The 22564-nt window shown below is 29.4% G+C and overlaps 1 protein-coding gene across 26 annotated transcripts in view; it reads left to right on the top strand.

Moving 5' to 3' along the window:
- LOC115222519 (kinesin light chain) overlaps positions 1–22564 on the top strand; it is a 123027-nt gene that overhangs the window by 93346 nt on the left and 7117 nt on the right. For 13 of the 26 annotated variants that reach the window (XM_036511655.1, XM_036511651.1, XM_036511646.1 and 10 more), the window contains 5 exons: positions 6986–7024; positions 8102–8210; positions 10138–10332; positions 16438–16559; positions 19580–19615. In XM_036511655.1, coding sequence (XP_036367548.1) covers positions 6986–7024; positions 8102–8210; positions 10138–10332; positions 16438–16559; positions 19580–19615 — 501 coding nt within the window. Of the gene's footprint in view, positions 1–3332; positions 3369–6985; positions 7025–8101; positions 8211–10137; positions 10333–16437; positions 16560–19579; positions 19616–22564 lie in introns of all 26 variants that reach the window. The other 13 variants (XM_036511642.1, XM_036511640.1, XM_036511639.1 and 10 more) reach the window with 10 other exon arrangements.

Below are 22564 nucleotides of genomic sequence, written 5' to 3'. Positions count from 1 at the left end.
TCAAATTTTTTGGCATTTAATCACATTAACTACACTTTTTCCATCATTCATTGGAAGGGTCCTATTTCCATTTTCCTGTTAGGTATTTTTAAGGACACAATGTTCATTTCTATGACTGGCACCCTAACTTTAACACTCAATTAATCTTCTACAAGTCTTTCTTTATATCTGTCTACTAGCAGTACCTCTCATTTCGATCTACTAGTTTGTTTACACTTTTTTTATAGCTTAATTCAAGCAGTCAGGACTTCATTGAGCCACCACTTGATAAAATTTTTCTTGGCTGCTAGATATGGCTCTGAAAGCTCAGAAGACAGCTAGGAGTGAAAGGGATAAAGCACATTGTTAGAAGAAAAAAAACTTACAGGAATTTGTGCACAAATGTTTGAAAAATAGCTGCCTTAGCAAAAGTTCCTATTCATATGAGCAAAAATAAAACCAAAAATTTCCTCTAAGCAACTAACACAGAATATAAAAGCTTCCTTTTTTTTTTTTTTAACTTTAACTCTAAATAAACAGAAAAGTGTGTATATGATAAAATTTTTTAACCCATTATAGTTAGCTCAAAGTAATTTCTGTACTGGGTATTTTCCAGTTGAGAGAATTTTCAGTGCTTTGTATGTGCAGGTATGTTTTTACTTTTGCATATATATTTTAACTTACATATTAAACAGATAATTTTTAATCTATCAAACTTTATACTACTATTATAGAAAGCATACTGCTATTTTAGCTCTTCCGTCTGAAAAGACTACACAAATTGTTTATAACAATAACAAAGTTGTAAGAAGGAAATTATAAATGTCTTGCTCAATGTATTGCGTAGTGTTATCATATGACACTTGAGAATATATTTGATAATAATCATTTATTTATTTTATTAATCTTAAAAAGAAAAGAACAAAATCATGTTAATTTACTTTATTGTTCTGACCACAAATGTGAAATGCTAGTTAGAAGCAGTGTGGAGAGAGTTTGTTACATAAAAGGATGAGATCAACAAAGCAGTAGATGTTTATATGTAGTTAATGATAAATAGTAATTACAAGAAAGGATCTTCATAAATTGAGGACAAGTGACCATTTAGGAGGTTGGGGGTCCTCCATGCCATTCAAGATTACCCTGACAAACTAAAGGCAAGTGCCTTCTGTTCTTGCTACAAGACTACCTAGTTTTAGTATGCTTATTTTATCATTATTATGTATATTTTGATAAAACTTCCATTGCCACTGGCCTGAGAGAGATAAGAAATGAAAGAACTTGTGCTCTAATCTGATTAGTAGTACATTCCAGGAGTGATGTAGAAGTTTCCAAGACAAGTTCCTCACTTTCTGAGTTATACAGGCTTTCCTGCTTTACAATCTTTTTCCAGCTTTTATCCACTTGGAGGTCTAGACAGTGATTACCATAACTGGGTCTTCCATCCAATAACAAAAGCTATCTTATCACATGGATTTGCTACTTTAGGTGCCAAGTTGCTAGCCTGGACAACATGTCCCATGCCATGACACTAGCAGATGCAGATGCAACTCTGTCCCATTTTAAGCAGGATGTTTCTCAGCTTCCAGAGCAAAAAAAAAAATGCAGAGATGAAAGGTGATATGCAGTCTACAATGGTTGTTTCAGAGCGGGCACCCTAGCACAAACAACTTTGTGTTATGTTCTACATCAACAAAGTGGTTAAGAGCCATTCTTACTACAAGCATGTCATAAGTGGTATCTTTTCTCTTTACCACTTTTAATATCACTTTCCATTTATAATTATATTAGTCTTTAACCTTAATATAAACCTTATACTGCTTTTTCCAGCTATTGAAGTGGTAGTGATTCCAGTGCAAGTTAAATGTAGTTTAAGAAAACAAGTTAAATTGTTTAAAATCAATTGCCTAAAATACTCATATGTCTCTATTGAGAATAGCATAATGCCGATCATGTAATGACTTTGTCTACATTTTTTATATAATTGTTACTCTGTATTGGAGCTTTGGAGAAGAAGTGCTATGCAATATTTGCTCTGGCTCTTTACAGTTCAACTTCACCTTTCATCCTTCTAAAGTTGACAAAATTAAGTACCAGTCCTGTAATTGGGCTGATATTATCAAAACCCTCTTTAAATTGTCTGGCCTTGTGTCAATGTTAATTTACAAATGATTAGGATGGTGGATTGACAAAATCGTCAATGTCAGATTAAATGTCTTGTATTTTTTCTAGTACTTACATTGTCAGTTCAAATTCCACCAGGATCAGATTTGCCTTTCAGCCCTTTATGGTTAACATAAAATATTGATCATTTACTGGGATTAGTGTAATTGACTAACCCCACTTCATTCAAATTTTTGGTTTTGTTAAAAGCAATTATTATTTTGAAGGTAGCAAGCTGGCAGAATCATTAGCACGCCAGGCATAATACTTAACATTATTTCATCCATTTTATGTTCAGAGTTCAAATTCTGCCATGGTTGACTTTGCCTTTCATCCTTTTGGGGTTGATGAAATAAGTACCAGTTATGCCCCAAATTGCAGGCCTCATGCCTATAGTAAAAAGGATTATTATTATTATTATTATTATTTCTTAAATGTTTAGCTATTACATACAAAAACATGCAATATGATGTCTGGTTCACTGTAAATATCAAATCATAATTGAACAGTTAGAGTACAAATTTCTTTTCTCATTTACACAACTTAGTAACAATAGCAATAATGCGAAGAAAATGAAATAGTGTTTTTTTTTGTTTATACACTAATCCCATAAGTTTTGTAGTTAAGATTGATTTTTTTTTTTTATTTATTTATAGAATTAGGATTAATTAGTGTTGATTACAAGACCTTCAATATTTTAATTGGAATTTTTAACGGGATGTTGCAAATTGTGTATTATTTTGCTTTGGAAAATAGAATTGTAAACAAACCTGGAGTTAATTTCTTCTTTACACAAAAGAAAACAAGATTTTCCTGTTTTGTATTTTTGGTTATTTTATTTTTTTAATTAAGAAAATATTTTCTTCATCCCTGTGCACAATTACAAGTGGGGGGGGGGGAGTGAAATGAAGTTGTTATAGCAACATGAAATTGAACAAATTATTAATATGGGTCCATTTTATTGAGCTGGATCCTCTGACCATGCCAGCATGGAAAAACAGATGATAAAAAGATGGGAAAAAAAAAATATTAAAAAAAAAAAGGTGGAAAGAAAAAAAAAAAGCAAAGCAGCAAGTAAGCATTTATCTCATAGCTCTGAGACTAGCGAAAATGTTTTCTTGCAGTTGGAAATAAAGAAGTTGGATTATAATTCATATTTTATTCAAACTTCTGTCTGATTTGCTTTCTAGAATCTCGGAGCAATGTGACACCATAAGACACCAAAGGTATTTTTTTAATTTTAAAATTAAAGTTTAATTACTATATATATATATGTGTGTGTGTGTATATATGTGTGTATATATATGTATGTATATATATACACACACACATGTTTTATATATATATATATATATACATTTTATATATACACATTTTTATATATATACACATTTTATATATATATATATACACACACACACATTTTTTAAATTCAACTCTTTATTTTAATTATTGTTACTTTTCTTTATTTGGTCAAGGGGGAATGTTTGGGTTTTTCTCCTTTTTTAAGTTGTTTTTTTTTTAATACATTTATACTATAAGCATTAGTTTATATGAAGCTTTAATTAAGATTAATTGTAACAGTTTAAATTTACTTGATTTGTTTCTTACTATTTCTAACTAATCTCAGAACAGAATAGGTTCCGAGCAGCAATAAGTACACTTCCGATTTACGTCAGTGATTAATAATAATCCCATCCCTCCCTCCATCAAAAAAAAAAAAGAAAGAAAGAAAAAACGTTTTATACCTATAGCAACTGTTGGTCCATTGCAAGCACTCATAAATCATGCACAGATATCTTTAATTTCTGATTGCAAATTACTAATCATCATTGCTTCAATATAAAATGTTTTATATTGAAAGTATTACATCTGTTATGAAATTACTAAAACATTTTTTTTCTAATTGTTTGTTACAACACTGCTGCTGTTATTTTATCTTCTGCTTACCTTTTTTTTTTTCATTGTTCTTTGACATAACTGGGTTGATTACAACTTGCTTTTAATTATTTGTTTGCCAAATTAATTGGGAAATATTTTAGCAAGTTCATTGACTGACATCACAATAGGAAATCAGGAATCTTCAGCAGCACTACTACATCAAATTTTGAATGAAATTTTATAAAGGTATAACAAAACATACAAATGTTTCTGAAGATAATGTTTAATTCTGGGTTCAGGTTTTACAGTGTTAAATATCTTAGTTAGTTGTCAGGAAAGTATGTCTTCACAAGAACTGTGCTAACCAGTGGTAACAATTAAATTTAATGTTTAGACAGCCACACTGTTTCAACTAAATGTTTGAAAATGAGAATAATTTGTGCAAAACTGATTCTCAGAGATTTCACCAAAGAAGTGACATAGAAGTAAATATACACCAGAATTTCAGTTGTGTAAGTGAGCCCATTGTTTTTTCTGCAAGGAGTAACAGATGAAACATTTTTTTTCCATTGTCTTCTTGAAATAAAATGATAGATGCTATCCCATATTTAACATGAAACTCAAATGATCAAATATAAAACTAGGTCATCTTTTTTTAATAATGAGCTTGTATTGTTATTGCAATCAAGCTTTTACCAAATTCTTGAACTCTGTGAAACATCTTGCACATTCAGCCTCAAAATTCCAAACATTACATCTAACATAAGCAAAGCAGATTAGCTACAGTGTTGAGCTCTGTCTGTTAAGGGTGGTGGGGAAGTACATTCAATTGCTTTAGCAATGATATTGCTACATGAGACATGTAACATTTTCCAAAGTTAGCAATTTGCTTCAAAGGACTCTTTTCAGACAATTAAAAAATTTACAAAGTGCAACCAGAATTGACTGACTTCTAAGAAACCATTTCCCAGGGATATTTCTATGGATGAATAAACAAATGGAAGCAATTAATAATTGTGAAAGTGGCAGGATTAGAATTCAGTTATTTTCACAATAAAATTCCTTTCATTATTTTTGTTTATTTCATTGCAGACATCAAAATATTCAATATTAGTATAAGTACTGTTTTTAAAAAATATACATGATACATCTGAATATATCAATAAAATTTATTGCTGTTGAAATATATAATTTATGCAGCCTGTGGTAGAACAGTTGCAAGGAACATGAAAGTTGTTCCATTTTGAAAGTTATTCCTAAATGCGAATAACATGTCTGAAAGATTGTATTATGCAATCTAGATACAAAATCTGAGTTTGATCCTTATAACTACAGATATTATATATTTATGTGGTAGTCAGCCTACTCTGTTTAATTTAATGTGACAGGTTGAAAATGTGTGCAACTTTACTCCAGCATTGAGTCCTTAGCTGCATGAAGAGTATGCAGTTATAAAATCTCGTGGAGCACAAACTCTACACTGATGCCCAGCATATAGAAATGATTGTAGCACACTATTTGATTTCAAGTATCCATTAATATTTAAAAGGATAACAAATAGTTTATGCTGAGAGTTTTTCAAATAACTTATATTTATTATAGTGGGAGGGACAGAGCTTGGAATCACTCTTAAATTTGAAACCTTTTCTTGACCAAATAAAGGATGTGACATGCATGAGTGGTTTGCATGGATAAATGTCAATTGCTTAGTTCTTTTTAATAGTTTGAAATATATTTTTATGTTACATTATTGACAACAATGATAGCAACAAAAACAATAATTGTATACCTAAGTACCTTTATTATTTATGACATTGAGTGTGAGGTTGGTTATGTAGTATATATATTGTTAGTTTATTACAGATGATTAGTTTAATGGAAGAAGTATGCATGTATGCATTAGTTGTAAGAGAATGGGAAATGGAGTGAAGAGTCTCTTTTCTGTTTTCATTATGGACTTGGCTTTCTGTAGACAGTTTAGCAATCTCTAAAATTTCTTCATCTAATTAAGGTTATCTCTTTAGATTTTCTTTTATTGGGCAATTGTTCACATTAGAATGTGCATCCATAGACACCTTCTCCAACAATCTTTGACATGTTTGAATTTGCAGAGCCATTCCATTCATACCAGCATGGAAAAACCAAAATGAAAATGTTTAAGCAAAGACCTCTTAGTGGAGGCAGATTTTATTTATGTACTCTTTATAAAACTTTCTGAACTTGATCTTTTTGTTTTCAGGCTCAGATATTATTCTTTATTCTTCTTTTCCACTATATCTAAACTTATTTCTATCACCCTGTCTTCATCGCATCATATTCAATAAAACACATACCCCCCCTATTTTAACTGCACATCATTCTTACTGATCCATATATAGTGTCCACACTTCATAATTGTAATTTCCTTCATTTATATTTTTGCTGTTTTTGCTTTTGTTTCATTACTATTCCATTTTCAAAAGTCAGAACTAGTACTCAGAAGGTCAGAAGTTCAAATCCTGTTGCCAACAAAGTGCCGTACCCATGCCAATAAAAGTTTTCTTTCAAACAGCATTTTCTTACGTTATAATCTGGCACCACATGAAAGTGCATCTCTCTGTTGTGGCTGCAGGCAACACTGAACTATTCAGTGGGTTTATTAGTAGCTAGCAGTGAAGAGTTCAATTCCTATTGATAGATCTTGAGTGAACTCAAACCAAACTTACTTGTCCTAGTCTTCACATGGAGCTCTTATTATGCAATGTGTTGCAGGGCTTCCCATGTAATTCCATTCTAGAACTCTGAAAACTTCTGCTTTTATTCTCTTACTTTCACTTTATGTCTCATTTATCATAATCACTTATAGATGGTCTTGAGAAAGTTGTCTACATTTCATTAAGCTCTCGTATTTAGTTGTAGAATATTTTTTAATTATGAATTTGTTTTGAATACCATAAATAAACAAATAAAAAAATGTTTGTAGGTTAATTTCTGTTTCACTATTTTATCACAGTGATAAGAGGTAAGTTGTTTTACATTTAGAAACTAACTATTTACTCATCTTCTTAATATTATAGTTGCTCACAAATTGATACAAATTCTTATATAATACAAGTTTCTTATATAGTTTCTTACTGCAAAAATAATTGTCATAGTAGCTTTTATTTATTTATTTAGTTTTTGTGTTTTGTCTAAATGATAAAATAGCAAATATATATTTTTGATTATGTAAAGTAATGTATGTGTGAATGTTATGCTATTTGTGTTATTAGAGCAACTTCCTCTGGAAGTTGTCAGTACACATTTTTACAATCATCTGAGCTAGATTATGTATATACATGCATATTATCCAAATTATATATATATATACTCACACACATTAATCAGTGATATGTTGAACTTTCTGCAATTTAAAGAGCAAATTAAAAGCAAGATAAATTTAATTTAAATTTTGTTAAAATCAGTGGTGAAAATATCTTTTTTCTTTAGCATAAGACTTAATCTTGTGAGTGAAAGAAGAGTAGCTGTGTAATTGGATTTATTACAATGGCTAATATTGATTTTATTAATACTGGAATTAATTTTAGGATATTTTTATTGTTTGTGGATGTGTTGACAAAATAATGTACCAGATACTTGGCTTCTGGCTAACATGTCTACATTCCCTTTGTTGGTTTTGTATTTTAACTATTGCCAAGATGCTTAGCTTTACTAGCATATGACTTGATATGCCTAATGCAAAAACAAAAAAAGGAAAAAAAATCATAATCTTAACACTTAATTTAAGTAACTCATAATATTTACTAATGTTTTAAATTTATTCTGAATTATTTCATTGTTTATCAAATCACTTATTGTAACAAATTTAGAACTTATAAAAGTATCATACAGCAATTTTTTAAAATGCTATTTACCATTTGAATAACTAACTAACAAGGATTCAAAATTTCCAAATATTTCTGAATTACGATATCAGAACTCTGGTCTGTCTATTTAGCATTTGATGTAATAATTTATATTAATGACCATATCCAACAAAGCTGTATTTCAAAATATGTATATATATATGCATGTGTGTTCTTTTCTTGAAATTTTGCAGTCCAACTGTGACTACTACTCTGAAGAACTTAGGAGCACTCTATCGTAAACAAGGAAAATATGAAGCAGCTGAGACCTTAGAAGAGTGTGCTCTACAGTCAAAGAAAAGTGTAAGTATTAGATGCTACTCTACTATGTTTAGTTTTGATTTCAAATTATCTATATTACAGCTTTTATATATCTATCTTACAGCTTTCTTCATCACATTCTTAGCAGAAGATATATATAAAGTAAAATACCAAAGCTTCTCTACACAGGTGTGTGTACTTGTCACACACATAAGCAACATTTACTAGCCTGCATTTGCTATATATATATATATATATATATATATATATAGGGCATGTAATGCTTTTTGCAGTTTCTATGAAATCTTTGATATATATTTGTAACTGCTTTTAATTTAGAGGAGGCTATATATATATACACACACACACATAAAACAAATAGTGAAATGAAAACATTGTCAAACTGCAGTTTAAAGTAGACATAAATTATTTATTTTACTACCTTCCATTTGATTTATATTTATTTATTTCTTTCATTGTGTTAGTCTTCAACCAAATATATAGGCCAAACACAACTTATTCAGTTATCATGGTCTTTATTTTTCTAGTGAAAGTTACATGTTGTTTAGCAAATATAGTTAAATTGTTTAAAAACTTAACTACTATTGTTTGTTTGTTTTTGTTTTAAATAAATTTATCACTCACCTAAAATATTCACCTGTCTTTATTTACGTAATAAGGTATCATATGTCATGTGATGACTATACCTACATAATTCCTTTTATGCAATTGCTATTTCTGTATTACTACAGTTTACATAATATTAGATGATTAAATTCAGGACTCTTATTATAATAAACTAGTAGCTCATGAAATACATTCTAAAATGTGATAAAATTTGTATTTTTATATAGCTACTCGATTTCACAACCTAATTATTATTATTATTATTATTATTAATAAATAAAGTGGCAAACTGCCAGAATTGTTAACATGCCAGGCAAAATGCTTAGCAGCATTTTGTCTGTCTTTACATTCTGAGTTCAAATACTGCTGATGCTTTTCATCCTTTCAGGGTCAATAAAATAAGTACCAGTTGAGCATTAGGGTTGATATAATTAACTTACCCCTACCCAGAATTACTGGCCTTATGCCAAAATGTGAAATTATTATTATTTCGTTTTATATTTTCTTATCACCACTGAAATTTTAATGCTTCTTTGTTTGTGTGTTTATCAAATAGAACTGACTTTTTGATTTGAAGTTTTTTTTAATAACTGAATATAAACCATTTTAGGGTTTGCATTTGGGCTTTCTATCTTAAACACACATACACACTGACACACATTCCTGCGCATAATATGCATGCACTTAAGTACATGGCAAACTGGAGAAAGGGTTTTTTTGGGGTTTTTTTAATCCATATTGCATAATTCAAGATTTGGGATTTCAGTTTTTAGTGACCTTTAATTCTTTTACTAGAGAAGTTTGGAATATATAGGTGGTGATGTTGCTAGGTATTGTCAAAAGCATGTGTGCACTGCACTTTATTCTTTTATCATACAATTCAGTTTTATTTCTAAGCTTTATTTTTATTTTCCATCACTTCCTCCTCATTTTATTTTCTTAGTGTTTAGTTAATATCAGTACCCTGGTTTATACATGTTATCATGGGCCTCACAGCATAATACATAGCTAGTTCTGTGGGCCAGTGTGAAAGTATTGACTGGAAACTTACTTATTTACATTATTTACATTTGACAGATATTTGTCCTCATCTTGTTTGTTGTTAACACAACGTTTCAGCTGAAATGTATTAACAACAAACAAAATGAGGACAAATATCCATCAAATGTAAATAATGTACATAATTCCTCATCACTTAAATACAGAACTGAAAAACATATTAAATGTAAATCAACCTTGGCACTCGAAATCATCATACTGGCTCTGAAAAATCCTTACCCTCCCTCATTTCTTTTTCTTCCTTTTTTTTTTTTTTATTGGCATTTCTTTGGTTTCCTGTTAGGGTCTGGATGGAGTCAGGCAGCCCAAAATAAGTGAAGTTCTATGCAGTGACTATTCTAAGGGCCAGTCCCCAAAAGACAAGAAACGTTCTCAAAGCAGAGATCGTAATCGTCGAAACTCAACGGATAGTGTCTCATATGAGAGAAGTGGTGATGGTGATGAAGTGAGTATCACTATGAATTGGTCATGGGAAGGGGTGAGTATGAGTACAGAAAAAGTGGACACATTCCAACATAGATGTCATTGAAGGAGGAAGTAGATATTGTTAGCGTTACAGATATAATTAATGATAAATTAATTCTACATGGTTGTTGCTTCTCAGTCAGCTGCCATTTACTGCTTTTTTTAATTTTGCCTCTCTCTCTCTCTCTTTCTCTCTCTCTTTCTCTCTCTCTCTCTCTCTCTCTCTCTCTCTCTTTCTCTCTCTCTCTCTCTCTCTCTCTTTTTCAGGAATTAATCTTAATTTGTGGCAATTATAAACTTGCTTTCTTGTGAGTTTCTTTTGCTTTAAAAAAATTAATACATTTACCCCTGCTATACATATTATTTTGTTTCTTTTATAAACACTTTCATGACTGGCCTGTTGGAATGTATCCTAGATTTTTTTTTGTTGTCTTTAGTGATTGCCAGTGGCAGGGCTTCATTCCCTAATGAATTAATCTGTGGATTTACAGGCAGACCATACTTAAAATCCAAATCTGCTTCGATATGTTTCCTGCTGTCTTTATTTTATTAACTTATCCATTTAATTATTTTAAAATTGTTATTTTATTAATCTTTTTTTCATTATTATTTTTTGACCTTAACATTCCTGCATATTTTAGTAAAAATTACTAACTCATACTTATTTAACAAAAAAAAAAAAGTGCATTGCTTCATTATCCGTCTCCTCCTTTGACATGAAGCTTCCAATCATACCTTAGAACTTTTGATCTATATAGAGCTTCTCATCATAATTTTTTTCCTTACCTCTTTTCTGTCGAAATATTCTTACCCTCTTAAAATCCTATCAGTTTAAATAATTTTCTTTTATAAACAAACTGCTTTTTTACTCCCTTATTTTTCAACCACCTTTTTATTCTTTTCTTCATGTTCTACTCTCTTCTCTCCTCCAATTCTTTTTCTCTCTTCAAATGATCTTCTTGCTTGAATCTGTTGCCCTGGAAATCACTGAAGACTCTGTACTCATATTCAATATTTCTTTAGGATGGTTCTTGTACATAATTTTACCCTTCCTTAATATGCATGTACCCTTCCAATGAGGATTGATACACTGTATTTGTGCATGTTGATATATGTCTAGATTTCATTCTTTGGCTGGCAACTCTTGCTCAACAGTATAATGAGTATTTTTCCATGACAAATGCTTTAAAATGTTTGACTTCAATATGAAATTTTGAAATTGTCTCTTTGACACATTTATGTTTTTAAATATGATAAATTTATTTCTCAGAAATTCTTAAAACTTGAAATTTTGAAGGAAAGTAACAAAAGCCATGAAATGTTATTCTCTTATATATACATATGTGTATGTGAATATATATATATATATATATATATATATATATAATGTGTGTGTGTGTATGTATGTATAAGCAGATCAAAAATTTATAGGTTATAGGCAAGTGTGTGATTTCATATTAGTTTTCTTACTTTCAGTTCTGTATAAGGAGCTTAGTTGACAAGTTTCAATAGTTACAAAAACACCTAGTAGAAAAGCCAAAAACATCAAGTAATCTGTTAACATGGCAACTCATATTCATTCAATCATTTATTCTAATTATCTTTTCTCTGTTTTACCAAATGTTCTTACTAATTGATGTATTCTGTTATATAGCCTGTATTACTTCATTTTCAAAGGAATGTGCAATTACTAATTGTATGAAGCAAAGAAATGCTGATTAGTATTTCAACTAATATAGTTTTGGAACAATCTCTTAGTGTTTGTGTGTGTATGTATTTAGACATTGTTGACTTTGATGTTGCTGTATTCCTAGTTGGACTGAGATATAACTTTAGTAATTTTTAAAGTAATTAAAACATTGGTTTAAGTACAAATATTTAAGTATATTTTAACTAAAAATAAAAAGGCTTTGATATTTTTGTAAAATATTTTTCATATACACCTTACCTGACTTACGCTCAAAATTCTTAATGAGTGTATAATGTAACAAATGATCCTTGGTAAATGCCTTGTATATAGTTTTTTAAAAAATAGTTTAAATGGAAATAATGATAAAATGATAAATTCAGGGCACTATTTTCTATAAATTAAAAATTGGTAGAAATTTCTGTTTAATTTACTCAGGTGTTTGACTGTATGAAACAACAGTTTTCTGATTTAACTCTGTGTATGTGAAAACTTTGTGACTTTTCTCCTACTGATGATTGGAGGAAATATTGACAGTATTTAATAAAAAAAAAAAAAAAAAAAATGAAAGCTGATTATTAAAGAATGCTAATTGCATTAAATGTTTGGAATTTGTTTGGGAAGCAAAATTAACTTCAGTCTTTATTCCAAAATAATCTGGAAGTTAGAATCAACAAAAGATTATCAAGAGAATGATTCGTGTAATGAGTATTCCTTTCAGAGAAATTACTAACAAGTACTCCAAATCTAACTGGCTGCTTTACTACAATATGTACAAACTAACAGAAGAGTACATGCTCCATGTAGTAACTAAATCTCATAGTTCATTCAGTTGAAAGACCTATCAAACTAGAAATTTTATTATATTTCAAATGTACAAGATGTTGGACACGTTTTTCTCCAAATTGTCTCTCACTTTGATGAACAACAAAAATCATAAGACTAAGCATACCATTTCAAAAGGGATTGTTCATTATTGGTAACTAAGTAAATCTGTATATATTTACTGGTAGCATCGAAACCCTTTCTGTATTTCATAACTGTGAGACAAAATATATGTCTTTGGTATAAAGATATTCAACTAAATTTATTTTTTTTTAAATATTGTACTTTAAAATATAACACTATAACTCATACATCATACTAATGCAATTTACAAAAGACAATGTTCTTCATAATAACCTCCCCAAAGTGTTTTTTAGTTATGGTTGTAAAATATTTCTTCAAATGTTGTATTTAGTTGGTTAAACAACAAACTTTTTTTTTTACATATTTCATTTGAAATTTCTAATTTAGCTATTAAATTAAAAATCAACTTATATGTTCATGACTTTAGCTATATATACATATTTATGTTTTTTAAAATTTTTTTTTGCTATTTTCATGGCTGCTTTTTATGCAAATGCTGTTGGTATTTTAGCTTAATTTATTATATATGCATGTATTATTTTTTACTTTCTTATACTGTAGAGTTGCCAACAAAAGTTTCTCCTCTTTGTTTTCTATTTTGTACACAAGGGTAAAATATTTGGGGATTTTTTTCTGTTGATATTTTTTTTTCTTTTTCATTCTTAAATTGTTCAGTTTATAGATTTTTTCCAAAAAAAAAAAAGAAAAACTTGATTAAAAACACAGATATTTATCTAGAGTTAAGGCCAAACAAACGTGTATATGTTTATAGACATGTGCACATGCTCTCTAGCTAGTTGAATCAAACAGTAGCATTATATCTCCTAACAAATCAAAAGTAAGGTTTTGTATCCATATTAAAGAGTATTACAAAAATATTTAGAATTAGACCAATCTCGCTCAACAGTCCTATTGTTGGTCCATCATTAAAAGAAGATTAATATAAAAAATGTGTAATTTAAAACACATAAAAAGAACCTACCATAAAACATCACTACCAGGTAGTAAAAGCAGCCAATCGATGTTTAGCAGGTCATTTTGCAGAGGATGGTGTTTGTATCCTGATTGTCATCCATATTTCTACGAATATTTCCCATTCTTGTTTACAAAAAAAAGACATTTGAGCACTTTTCAATTTGTGTAAACCCAGCACTTATCTCTTTCCATGTATATTTATATACACATGTGCACACACATACAAACATGCAACTTGAAACACTTCCTTGTGCATGCATTCCTGTACACCCAAGTACAGTTGTTCAATGTTGGTGCAATTAACTAATTTCGCACAAATTCAGCTATTTACTCTCTGCCTCTTTGTTTGGGCTAACTTTAAGGTTGTGTTAGCTTGCATTAAGTATTTTCTTTTGTTTTCTTTTTGTTGTTTGTAATTAAAATTTTGCAAACTTTGTAGGATTTTTTTCAACCCGCTAGAACAAAATGTTGCATATTATGTAACATTAAAGAATGGTGTGCATGTGTGTGTGTGTGTATGAAGTGTGTGTTTGTGTATACCGTGTGTGTGTGTATACACACGTGTACATACACACATGTATATATGGTGTGTATATGTATGTATATAGGTATACATAAAGATACACACATTTGTCTGTGTGTGATTGCACATATTTGTGTAATGGATGACAGTATATATGAAATACTAAGTGCAAAGAAGTACTCAACACTATTAGGTAGTGTGGAATAATATTTATTAAGCACCGTGTCATTTTAAGATCAGGAGTGAGACACTCCCTAATAATAACTCAAACCCTCGTCTTTGAAAAGAATTTTTAATTTTTTATATTTAAATCATATCTGTCTCTCATACATTTCCCTTCTCTCTTATTCTTTCTATTTCTCTTTTCTGTCTCTGTCCTTTCTCTTATGAACATGGGCTATTTATGTGTTTTGGGATGGTATAACCACTTGCCCACACCACCAAACATAATTCTCTCTTAACTCCTCAAAATCTTTTGAGAACTTTTCAATATGCCCCTGTTTATTTCTGTGGAGACACTCCCACTCTCAGAAGCTGAGGATATTTTTGCAACCCCATCCTCTCTATTTCTTTCATCTAATGGCAATAACCTTTATAAAAGGTCACATAAGATTGCCATCACATCCCTGTATTTGGTACCTAATACCCACTCCTTCCCTTACCGTACAAATGAAACATCAGATCTACAAGGTATTACATTGCAAGCAACTTGTTGAGAAGAGTAGTAACTCTGAATATGAATTAATACAGAGTTAAGTGACTCTTTAGCTCTCCTCGTAAGACAACACCTCTGATGCAGGAAGCATGATAAAATCCACCTAACATATTTTATAAAGCTGTAGGTAATAGGAAGGGCATCATATTTAACCACTGAAACCATGCCAAAGACTCCACAAACTGTATCACCAGCTACTCTGCCCTCAACAGAGCAGAAATAGCAAACAAATGAACTGATGTAGGTGAGTGGAGACTCTTTGGCCTTCTTTGCAGAGAACAATCTCTAGTGGATGATAAAATGTGTTGTATATTAAGAAATATACAACACCCAAAGTAGGTGGGTTTGAAGACAATGTGACAACTTGTCCAGCTATGTCAGAGAGAAAAAGCATGTAAAATAATGATGTGTAAGTCTGTGTATATGTATTCCTGTATGTATATTTAAGGGTGTCTAAACGATAAAAACTTAAAAGTTTGTGTTCAGCATATTAGATTCACATTACAATAAACAGTTACAGCAGTGACCCAAAATAATTTTATTACCTTGGAAAGTGCTGTTAAAAAGTGCTCAACTTAACTTTGGTTTAGTACCTGCCTGTTCCACAGTCCTAAATCATGTGCTTTGAAGTTCTGCCAAAACTAGTTTTGAAGAATTTTTTTTTTTTTTTTTTTAATTAAAGAATTTTCAGTAGTAAAATATAACTTTGATTACTTAAGCACACTGTTAGTTTACATATAATAACTACTATTAGACATGTTGTAGCATGAGTTTAAATATATATATTGTGTTTTACGTTTTTTAATGTTTTTTGATGCATGACTTTTAAAAGATTATATTTTGTGTTTTAAGTGGTTAGAGGGGATGATAATTTTTTTCAAATATTCCCATATTTAAAAAAAAATGTTTAGAATAATTCATACAATGAAATATAAATTTTAACCCTACAAAATTACTCTGAATATAAAGAGAGAAAAAAATTCATTTTAAAGCTAGCTTTTTAAAAAGCTTTGTTACCTTAACAACTAACTCCGCTTGCACATTATTTGTTAAAGTATGTGTGTGTTGTATGTCACGGCTGAAGCACTAAATTACATACACAAGAGTCAGTCTGTCCATTTTTCATCTGCCATAACCAAATTTATTTACTGAGAAAAATACGTAACTTTTAAAGAAAAAAAAAAAGAAAAATATGGAAAAAAAATGTAAATGTTGTTGTCAATGTAGTGATCACCATGTCCCCTCTCACCACTCTTGGCATGTTCCTCCTTGAATATGGCTCCTCACACATTTAAATTAACCTCATCAGAGTGGGAAACTTAAGCGCAGTGGCTCATTTTCCAAACTGAGAGCTTCCATAAGGCGTAGCAGTGCTAAACTGGTCCAGAAACTGAAAGGCAGAGGATTTGGAGATTCTGACACACCTGGCAGGTAAGGATGAGTCTTCTAGTAGCTTGCTGCTGCTGCTGCTGCTGCTACTGCTGCTGCTGCTGCTACTACTACTACTACTACTACTGTTGCTCTAATAATTATTGCCACCAGTTTTTAATATTATTTAAAAAATCTGTGTGTGTGTGTGGGTGTGAGTGTGTGTAATGGCGCATACTCGTACAGATTGAAAATCTCTAAAGAATATTTAGGTGCTATATGTAAGAACTGAGTATATGAATAATCAGTTTGGGCCAAACAGTTCCAAATGTACTCACTATAAAACAAAAAAAATTATTCATTTGAATTGCCAAATTAAAATTAATTTCAACAATTTTGTTAAGGTTATTACAAAGAGACTGACAAAATATTTTAAAAAATTCAAATTTATCTCCATGTATACTTTATTGGATGGGTGGATAGTACTGTTTTTTTTCTTCTTCTTTTTTTTGTTTACTTTTTTTTTATGGGGTGTGTCCCAGGGTTATTGCATGGATTTCTTTTAGTTGATATCATGAAATTGTTTGTGGCAATAGTTTTCCTTGAGATTTTGTAATTAGTTAGTCCATACATAAAAACACACACAAACAAATAGTTCAGATGTAGATTACTTTGTATAAACGTATTCCTAATAAAAGCATTTCACTAAGAACCAAAATTGGCAGCATTTCCTTGTCTGACACAATCAAGGAAAAGGAAACCAATGGCCATTTTTAAAGAAATATGTTTTCATTTAGAATCACACTTGAACTACCTGCGTATTCTCTAATGACCTACAATAGATTAAAATTTTAAATAAATAAATGTATTTGGCTAACTCTTAGAATGAAAGGCATGCTACCTTCCAGAATTTATGTCCATATATAGAAAATGTATATTAAGCTATTTTAAGATTTATTTTGACTCATGAAAAATTTCATCTTTGATTTCTTTGTTTTAAATGATTAATTGGTTTCTGAAATTCTTAGTGTTACACAATTTTTATTTTTTTATTTTTTGTTAATTTATTATTCATGACTTTTAGAAGATTATAAACATGTTGATTTTCTTGGCATTTTCATTGAGCAATATTTCTTTGGTTGGTTTTATTTTTGTATGGTACTTATTGGTTGATGGTATGTAATAATTAAATTCAGCTTCATTGGATAAATGAAAAGTCTAGAACTATTTAGTGTGTGCATGTGTGTATGTGAGAGTGCATGTATGTGTGTGTGAAACATTTCTTAAAGCCATCTCCTGTAAACATCTGATTGCTGTTGAATATTGTATTTTTAAAATGTACTAGATGACACAGGCAGCTCTACTCACTTTTGATTCTTTTACTCGTATCCGTTACATCTACATTTACACATAGAACATGTGTATTTTGTACTGTAGTTCTGAAATATGTTTCTAAGTTTTGTCCTTGAGCAATAATCTTAAAGCTATTTACTTTTTTCTTTTTCTTTTTTTATCTGATACTTGTACATGACATTTAAAAAAAATATTTGACCATCTCTAAGCATAAGTAAAATATTTGAATAAGAGGAAAGACAAAATATAAGCTGAATTTTTGAGGTTTATTCTTCAGAAAGAAAAAAACAAAACAAAACAAATATGACTAATAAACCTACATTTTTAGACATGAAATGTGACATTAATAGATGCAGTGTTATACGTCTAGTATAGTTTACATTTTGGATTCATGTAATTAAAATTGTTATATATAGTTTATTTATAACATTACTAATAAGTTAGGAGATTTAATTAGTTTGCTTAATTATTTTAGTTGTAGGTTTTTTTACACTATAATTATTTCAGTTTCATGCCTTTCATTCTATAAAATTGTCAGTGCATTATTATATTTACAACTTTACTCTTATACACAAATATAATAAACATTTGGTTTATAAATAGTGAGTAGATTTGTAAATTATTATTTTGCTAAATTTAGAATTTGCAAAGTTCACCAATGTTCTTATAATTTTATCTTTAAAAGTATGGTATACTGCAAATTCCTTTTTTAATGACTTTACATGAGGAAGATTATATATACTTCTAAATTAAATTTTATACAAATATGAATATTTTCATATATTTGATATTTCCATCTGGATGTGTAGACCTACACACATTCACACTCTTAATCACACACATTTATTATTATTATTATGATTTACTTTTTAAAATTTTCTATCCTATTTAATCTCTTTTCATAAAATATATCTTATTGATAAGTATGTCCTATCTCTTATCACCTCCCTAAATATTTGATATTCAAATTAAGATACCTAACATATAGTAAAACTATATTTTGAGACTTTACAGGTATAATTATTCTCCGATTTACTCAAACTTTCTCTTTCTTTCATTGTTTTTTTGTCCCCCCTCCCAATTCAAATCTAATTACAAATAACATTCTTCTCAGTTAAACATTCCCCCATTATTTATGCTGTATGTCATTAATTCAGTCCTAAACCTGCTGCTCATTTCTAAATATTGTCTATTTGTATTGTATTATAATGCATCTGCAATTCCCAAAGGTAATGTTGGTAATCATTCTAACAAGCTATAATTAAACACATTCTTTCAGTAGACAAATGTATTTGAAAACGATCTTAATTTGAATAGAACTAGAGTTTATTTTGAAATAATGTCATATTAGAAAAGAACTTTTTCCTTTGGGTCAGATTGTGTTTCAGTGGTTAATACAATATAGTATGAAGAATTACTGTTCCTGCTACAGTATGTTATAAAACTATATCATCTATGTGCACTCATGCCTATAAAAGCACATCTGATGTTCCACATTCAATGCCAAGAACCATCATTTCTGAAGGATTGTTGGATTCTTAAATTGTTGCTTTCCTGTCATATGCAGTGGTTATGCATGGGATGGTTTCAATACACAGAGCAGTCATGTTTGAATTATATTTGTAATGATTTACTCCGAGTATTTTAGCAAAAAAAAAAAAAGTGTAATTAGATCCTGATAGTTTTGAAAATTAATCATACTAATTTTGTTCCTTTCTTGTTTAATCCAGCAATTTGGACTCTCTTCTTGTCCCTTACGCTCCAAGGTGAGGAGAATGATGAAAAACAAAAACAAAAACACTATAATAAAAAAAATATCCTGATAGTCTTTATGAATCTGCTAACCAACCCAATAACTCAGTTCATCCAACCTCCCCCACCTGTTTTTTTTTTTTTAATAACTTTTCCCTGTTTCACACATATAAGCTAGTTTGAAAGATATTGTTCGTATAACCCATTTGTTTATCCCGCACTGATCAACCCATTTCAAAAGCGCTACAGTTTAGAAAAAACAAATAATTTGCTTTCCCTTTATACTAACTGCTGTCCTGTTTAAATACTATCCTTCAGAATTTGTGATTAACTTAATTTTCATTATATGACATTTATATGCATCATAATTGATATTAAAATGGCATCAAATTTTGTTGAGATATATATCAGGCCCATTCCTTTTTGTTTGTAAAATAAGAAATGTTTTCTTAAAATATTAAAGCTTTACATATATATTATATGTAAAATAGCAGTCTATCTTAATTATTTTATTCTTTTAATTGCTAAAATAACTTATTTCCATTGTTCACAAATTTTCTATTGAAAATTATTTTACTATTTTCAATTTGTCACTGATTTCACATTTATCTAAAATTTATAGTTAAGCAAACGGCAATCTTCATCACCACCACCACCACCGTTATTTTATGAAATTATGCTAATGAAGAATACATATTAGAAACTGAGAGCCATTTATAGTTGTTTTAGATTTTATTTTCATTTAATATAAATATCAGCGACGTAAAACAACAACCATTTTCATTCAGTTAATTGTTAATAACTTGGTCTTTCCACTTGGATAAAATTTTAATTCCAAACATGTGCCTAAACTGTATAAGTGTGTGTGAGTCTGTGATTAACTGTTTAGTTTCAAAGGTTCAGCATACTATAATAATATACAAACATTCTGTCTTTTACTTTAATATTTTATGACACTAGTCAGCTGTTATCAGCCTTGTTTTTTTATTTAATTTTATTTAAAAAAAAAAAAAAGAATAAAGTATATAATCAGGGTAGAAGCTTCATTTTAAAGGGAACAGAAGAATTATAAAAGATATTGATTTCAGTATATTGTTTTGGATGATTTTTTTTTTTTTGCATTTTTTAAAAATAGCTGAGGTGCAGCCACAATAACAACTCACACAGCAAAAAATAAATAATAAATAAAATAATAAATGAATAAACACAGCAGCAGCAGCAGCAGCAATATGCCTTTATCCATTTTTAATGGACACAAGCTATACTGGCTGGACCAATCCACTGCCATTTATTATTAAACTTTTATACTTATCATGGAAATGTATGATCATCATTCTCGAGAGTTTTAGGAATGGATATATATATGTATATATACACACTCGCACACACACACACACGCACACGAATATACAGACAGACAGACGCACATGTTTTGATACTCTTGGGTCTGTAGTTACATGAAGTTTGACAATTAATCTGTAGTTTGTTTTCAATATAAAAGCATGTTTTTCATTTTACATTTCTTTCTTCTGCAAGAAAATTAAAATGCATTTCCAGTTAAGTTAGGCTGCATAGTATTTCATCTTTATAATTTTAAGATCTGGCTTTCTATATCTCTGTATTTTTTTAAATACATTTATTAATGTAGATTTCAGGTCATTTTTTTAATTAAAGCAGTTATTCACCTCATCAAAAAATTATATATATATATATATATAGTTTAAAATATAGTATTAAATTTTCTTTATTTAAATTCATGAGATTTTATAACTAGAATTATGTTGTCACTGATGAGAAAAAAGTTGTATTCATGTTTAAGAATTAAAATCTTAATGTTCTTGAGTTATTTGATTTTTTTTTATTTAATTTTCTTAAACTGAAAAAGGAATAGATATTATTGTTTTCTTTGAATTTTGAATGTAATAATGATGGCTTTTTGATAACCATTTAAAGAATATAAATTTAAGTACAAGTCATAATTGAATGCAAATGACCATCAAATCCATGAACCGTTACAAAATTCTGTCTGTAAGATTCTATAATCTCAAACATTATATATTTCTTAAAATACTGAAATTTCAACTTAAGAAATATTATTTTAATATTTCTGTTTCATAAAGAATTAATGATTTTAGTTGTTTCGGAGATTTAGAAAAGATTAAAATATGTCCAGTTAAGTAAATTAATTAAAACAAATTTTTTTATAAGTTTCCTGCAGGCCAAACTTTGAGCCTTACTTAAAAAAAGAAAAAAGAGAGAATTACAATGGACATTGGCATCTTAATATAATTTTACCTTAGCTTTTACATGTCTTCTAAAAGAAAAAAATTTACTTTTTTAACTTCAGTTTTGTTCTTAATATTTGGCAGTTTGATCGGAATGCCTTGTTGTTGTGGTTGTAGTTGTTGTTGCTGTTATTATTTACATTGTTGTTCCCATTTTTTGTGCATTTTGTGATTTGATTGCATCCACTTTCACAAAAACCTGCTTCTCCAGACTGCCACACCCATCCTGATTGTCTTCCTCTTTATTCCTTCCATTTTTTTTTGTCTTCAAAAGAAAAGAAAAAATGTGAAATACCTCATAAACAATATTTAACAACACTCACCATACATACATGCACATATAGATATATACATATACATTTATATATGTACTCACATATACACATAATATATACACACATATGTATGTACATAAATGTGTGTGTTTGTGTGTATGTATGTCTTATTCTAAATTAAGAATTTAGCAATTTAATTAATTACCTTCAACAAAGTACACAGTTTGACAGCATCTTATGTTCTGGAAAAATACTTTTTAAAAAATCGTTTATTTATCATTATCATTGTTTTTGCCTTTCATTTCAAAAACTAATAATCTTTGCATTGAGAAAAATTACTGTCCATTTTATTTAACAAGATTGATATGCTCTCAGAGATGCACTACTATGTTGTATTTATATA

The sequence above is a fragment of the Octopus sinensis genome, linkage group LG20 (assembly GCF_006345805.1).
Source record: "Octopus sinensis linkage group LG20, ASM634580v1, whole genome shotgun sequence".
Lineage (NCBI taxonomy): Eukaryota > Metazoa > Mollusca > Cephalopoda > Octopoda > Octopodidae > Octopus > Octopus sinensis.
Note: the sequence above shows the minus strand (reverse complement) of the source record. Positions and strands in the feature narration are given on the sequence as shown.